General features: G+C 43.2%; 1 protein-coding gene across 1 annotated transcript; it reads left to right on the top strand.

Annotated features, from left to right (window-relative positions):
* Positions 1–1,115: 1,115 nt before the first annotated feature.
* LOC136143869 (cystatin-B-like) lies at positions 1,116–1,397 on the top strand. The gene has a single exon (XM_065901557.1). It carries the CDS (start codon positions 1,116–1,118, stop codon positions 1,395–1,397), a length of 282 nt encoding a protein of 93 aa, XP_065757629.1.
* The last annotated feature ends 4,434 nt before the right edge of the window (positions 1,398–5,831 follow it).

Below are 5,831 nucleotides of genomic sequence, written 5' to 3' on the forward strand. Positions count from 1 at the left end.
GTCCAAGCGGGGCAAAGGGGCGGGTCTGGTGGGATGGACGGATCTGAGAGGGCAGAAGGGGCGTGGGCTGGGTCCCTGGGGTTAAGGGGGTGGGCAGACCCTAGAGTACTATGCCATGGGGAAACTGAGGATAAGGTGGGGAATGTGAGCCCCCTTTTCCTCTTCCATTTCCTCACTGCCTCACCAAGTAGCTCCCACTATTTTTTCCAGGTAAGGACATGGATACCCCCAGTCTTGGAAAGGGGCTGAATAAAGTATTAGTACTGTAATTCTGTATGGTCATGGGGCCACTGGTCTCCACTATGGGCTCAGCTATGGTCTCAGGACCAGCTCCTATGTCTCTTCCTGGTGCTGCATATCCCTCCCAGATTACTTACCTGCCATGACCCCAGACCCTCTCAGGGATCAAGAGGTGTACCAAGGTCACTGCTAGCCTCCAGGTCTGGTTTCTGCCCTCACCTTTCTCTCCTGATGCAGAGTCTCCCTTCTTGCTATATTTCAAAGGTCCAGGCAAAGACCATGTGTCCCTAACACATGGTCCCCCCAAGTAGCCGATGTGTATTTAGCCCTTTCTGCATGCCCGATACTGCTAAGCCTTTTCTAAGAGGCTTCTATTAATTCTTTGAAGCACACATTATTGTTACTCCATTTTATGGATAAAGAAACCAAGGCTTGAAGGACTTAAATAAAGTCACCATGGTTCCGTTTCTGTTTTCTTACACCTATGTCTCACTGCTTGCTTCCTAATGCCAGTGAGATAAACTGAGGCATATGTCCAGATCACAGCTCATCTGGTACGTGCTAAGTGATAGACATTTGATTTGCATTTGAATGAATGCATCTCAGGGCAGCAGGGACACAGCAGGAAGCTTTGTTTCCCTCTGTATTAAATCTGTACTGTTGAATGATTGAAAGAGAATTTTTTTTAAATTTAATTTTTATTTTTATCAAAGTAATTCATACTTAGTTTTGTTAGCTGCTTTACTGAGTATAATTTATGTACAGTAAAATGCACATAAAATTCCTATGAGTGTCTGTTGCTCCTGCGCGACCGCTGGGGCTACGTGACCACCGCTCCATGACTGCCTCCTGGTGTCTGCGGACCCACTGCCTAGATGACGCGTGGTGCGCCCCCTGCCAAGCAGCTGGCCGTGGCTGAGATCCAAGCCATTGCTGACAAGGTGAAGTTCCCGCTGGAAGAGAAGTTCCTGGTGTTCAATGCTGTGGAGTTCAAAAGCCAAGGAGTTGCTGGGAGGACCTTCTTCATCAAGGTTCAGATGGATGATGACTTTGTGCACATTCAAATGTTTGAAAGCCTTCTACAGGAGAACAAGTCAGTGGCCTTGACCAGCTACCAGACCCACAAAGGCAGACAAGACGAAGTGATGTGCTTCTAGTCCTAATTTTGCACAAAGTCCATCTCCCACATGGGTGTCTCCTCTGCAAACTTGTCTGGGACCATAAGTGGTGCCACTTGGGGTGGGGGTGAGGCCCACATCTTGGGTGTCTGTTTCTAGCTTTCATTGTGTTCATTTTTTCCCCATCCAATCAATGATCTTAACTAAATTGCTTTCAAGGAGGGCTTCTGTTATCTTTAAATACATACATATGTACACACACACACACATATATGTATATATATATTCACACAAAAATGTAAAAAATTGGTTGCTTTTTGAAAAAGCTTTATTGTTGATATAATTAACATATGATACAATTCACCTATTTAAAGCATCCCAGTCAATGTGTTTTTGGCATATTCTATTATTTTCAATTGTGGTGAAATATATACAGCATAAAATTTTCAATATTAATCATTTTAAGTACACAATTCCGTGGCAGCACTTACACTCACAATGTTGTGAAACCAAACAGAAACTCTCCATTAAACATTAACTCCACATTCCCCACTCCCCTCAGTCCCTGGCACTTGCTTCTTTCTGCTTCGTTGACTATGATAAAGCCTTTGATTGTGTGGATCACAACAAACTGTGGAAATTCTTTAAGAGATGGGAATACCAGACCACCTTACCTGCCTCCTGAGAAATTTGTATGCAGGACAAGAAGCAACAGTTAGAACTGGACATGGAAAAATGGATTGGTTTCAAATTGGTCAAGGAGTACATCAAGGCTGTATTTTGTTACCCTGCTTATTTAACTTATATGCTGAGTATATCATGCGAAATGCCAGGCTGAATGAAGCACAAGCTGGAATCAAGATTGCCGGGAGAAAGATCAGTAACTTTAGATATGCAGATTACACCATGCTTATGGCAGAAAGCAAAGAGGAACTAAAGAGCCTCTTGATGAAAGTGAAAGAGGAGAGTGAAAAAGCTGGCTTAAAACTCAGCATTCAAAAAACAAAGATCATGGCATCCAGTCCCATCACTTCATGCCAAATGGATGGGGAAACAATGGAAACAGTGACTAACCTTATTTTCTTGGGCTCCAAAGTCACTGCAGATGGTGACTGCAGCCATGAAATTAAAAGATACTTGTTCCTTGGAAGAAAATCTATGACCAACCTACACAGCATATTAAAAAGCAGAGACATTACTTTGCCAACAAAGGTCCATCTAGTCAAAGCTATGGTTTCTCCAGTAGTCATATGTAGATGTGAAAGTTGGACTATAGAGAAAGCTGAGCACTGAAGAATTGATGCTTTTGAACTGTGGTGTTGGAGAAGACTCTGGAGAGTCCCCTGGACTGCAAGGAGATCCAACCAGTCTATCCTAAAGGAAACCAGTCCTGAATATTCATTGGAAGGATTGATGCTGAAGCTGAAACTCCAATAATTTGGCCACCTGATGCAAAGAACTGACTTACTAGAAAAGACCCTGATGCTGGGAAAGAGGGAAGATGGGAGGAGAAGGGGATGACAGAGGATGAGATGGTTGGATGGCATCACTGACTTGATGGACATCAATTTGAGCAGGCTCCAGGAGTTGGTGATGGACAGGGAAACCTGGTGTGTTTCAGTCAGTGGGGTTGCAAAGAGTCGGACATGACTGAGCAACTGAACTGAACTGAACTGAATAAGTATGAAGTAGTATCTCATCCTGGCTTTGATTTGCATTTTCTTGAGATTGAGAGACCCTCCACTCCTGGGCGGCAGATCAGCTCGAGGGCAGACAGAAATTACTGGGTAGAAGATAGGCCCCAGGGTGGCCAACAGCAGCAAAGAGGCTAGGGAGCTCCAGCCTCTCTGAACTTCCTTCCCAGCCACTCCAGCAGGACCTTTGCATCCATCCTGGGCCGCACACTGACCGAAACCCAACAGCCAGTGAAGGTTTATACACTCAACAAGCACCAGCTGTGGGACAACCAGGGCACTAGGCATATTGTCCATATACGTGTAGCAGTGAAGGGCACGTCCCTGCTAGTTAGGGTCTCACAAAACGTGGTCCACTGGAGAAGGGAATGGGAAACCACTTCAGTATTCTTGCCATGAGAACCCCATGAACAGTATGAAAAGGCAAAAAGATATGACACTGAAAGATGAACCCCCCCACCCTCCACCCACGGTCGATAGGTGTACAATATGCTACTGGAGAAGAGCAGAGAAATAGCTACAGAAAGATTGAAGAGGCTGAGCCAAAGCAGAAATAACACCCAGTTGTGGTTGTGGCTGATGGTGAAAGTAAAGTCCAACACTGTAAAGAATAATATTGCATAGGAACCTGTTAGGTCTGTGAATCAAGGTAAATTGGATGTAGTCAAACAGGAGATGGCAAGAATGAACAACCACATTTTAGGAATCAGTGAACTAAAATGGATGGGAATGGGTGAATTTAATTCAGATGATCATTATATCTATAGCTGTGGGCAAGAATCCCTTAGAGGAAAAGGAGTAGCCCTCATAGGCAACAAAAGAATCCAAAATGCAGTACTCAAAATGGTTCCAATCTCAAAAATGACAGAATGATCTTGGTTCCTTTCTAAGGCAAACCATTCAACATCAGAGAAATCCAAGTCTATGCCCCAATAGCTCCGTAAAAAATCCACCTGCAATGCAGGAGACCCCAGTTCGATTCCTGGATCAGGAAGATCCACTGGAGGAGGGATAGGCTACCCACTCCAGTATTCTTGGGCTTTCCTTGTGACTCAGCTGGTAAAGAATCTGCCTGCAATGTGGGAGACCTAGGTGTGATCCCTGGGTTGGGAAGATTCTTGGAGGAGGTGCATGACAACCCACTTCTGTATTCTTGCCTGGAGAATTCCGTGGACTATACAGTCCATAGGGTCACAAAGAGTTGGACATGAATGAGCAACTTTCACTTTCACTTTCATGCCCCAACCACTAATGCCGAAGATGAAATTGAATGATTCTATGAAGACTTACAAGACCTTTTAGAACTAACACCAAAAAAAAAAGATATCCTTTTCATCATAGGGGACTGGAATACAAAAGTAGAAAGTCAACAGATACCTGGAATAACAGGCAAGTTTGGCCTTGGAGTACAAAATGAAGCAGGGCAAAAACTAACAAAGTTTTGCCAAGAGAATGCATTGGTCATAGCAAACCCCATCTTCCAACAACACAAGAGACAACTCTACACATGGACTTCACCAGATGGTCACTACTGAAATCAGATTGATTATATTCTTTACCACCAAAGATGGAGAAGCTCTATACAGTCTGCAAAAGCAGGCCTGGAGCTGACTGTAGCTCAGATCATCAGTTCCTTATTGCAAAATTCAGGCTCAAATTGAGGAAAGTAGGGAAAACCAGTAGCCCATTCAGGTATGACCTACATCAAATCCCTAATGATTATACAGTGGAGGTGACAAATAGATTCAAGTGACTAAAGCTGGTAGACAGGGTGCCTGAGGAACTCCGGACAGAGCTTTGTGACATTGTAGAGGAGGTGGTGACCAAAATCATCCCCCCAAAAAAGAAATGCAAGAAGGCAAAATGGTTGTCTGAGAGGGCCTTACAAATAGCTGAGAAAAGAAATGAAAAGCAAAGGAGAAAGGGAAAGATATACGCAACTCAATGCAGAATTCAAGAGAATGGCAAGGAGAGAGAAGTGAACAATGAAAAGAAATAGAGGGGGAAAAACAGAATGGGAAAGACTAGAGATGTCTTTAAGAAAATTGGAGATACCAAGGGAACATTTTAAATGCAAAGATAAGCATAATAAAAGACACAAACAGCAAGGACCTAACAGAAAGAAGAGATTAAGAAGAGGTGGCAAGAATACATGGAAGAACTGTACAAAATAGCTCTTAAAAGACAGGCATTCTGGAGTGTGAAGTCAAGTGGGCCTTAGGAAGCATTACCATGAACCAAGCTAGTGGAGGTGATGGAATTCCAGTTGAGCTAATTTAAATCCTGAAAGACAATGCTGTGAAAAAACAGATGCTGCACTCAATATGCCAGCAAATTTGGAAAACTCAGCAGTGGCCACAGGACTGCAAAAGGTCAGTTTTCATTTCAATCCCAAAGAAAGGCAATGCCAAAGAATGTTCAAATTACCGTACAATTGCACTTTTTTCACATACTAGCAAGATTATGCTCAAAATCCATCAAACTAGACTTCAGCAATATGTGAACTGAAAGCTTTGAAGTACAAGTTGGATTCAGAAAAGGCAGAGGAACCAGAGATCAAATTGCTAACATTTAACATTTCTATGCTAACATCATAGAAAAATCAAGAGAATTAAAAAACAAAATCTACTTCTGCTTCATTGATTATTCTAAAGTCTTTGACTGCGTGGATCACAACAAACTGTGGGAAATTCTTAAAGAGAAGGAATGCCAGACCACCTTACCTGCCTCCTGAGCAACCTGTATGCAGGTCAAGAAGCAACAGTTAGAACCGGAAATG

The sequence above is a fragment of the Muntiacus reevesi genome, chromosome 10 (genome assembly GCF_963930625.1).
Source record: "Muntiacus reevesi chromosome 10, mMunRee1.1, whole genome shotgun sequence".
Lineage (NCBI taxonomy): Eukaryota > Metazoa > Chordata > Mammalia > Artiodactyla > Cervidae > Muntiacus > Muntiacus reevesi.

What these genes read in the sequence shown, in the direction of transcription:
- LOC136143869 (XM_065901557.1), top strand. Translation starts at nt 1,116, where the DNA reads ATGACGCGTGGTGCGCCCCCTGCCAAGCAGCTGGCCGTGGCTGAGATC.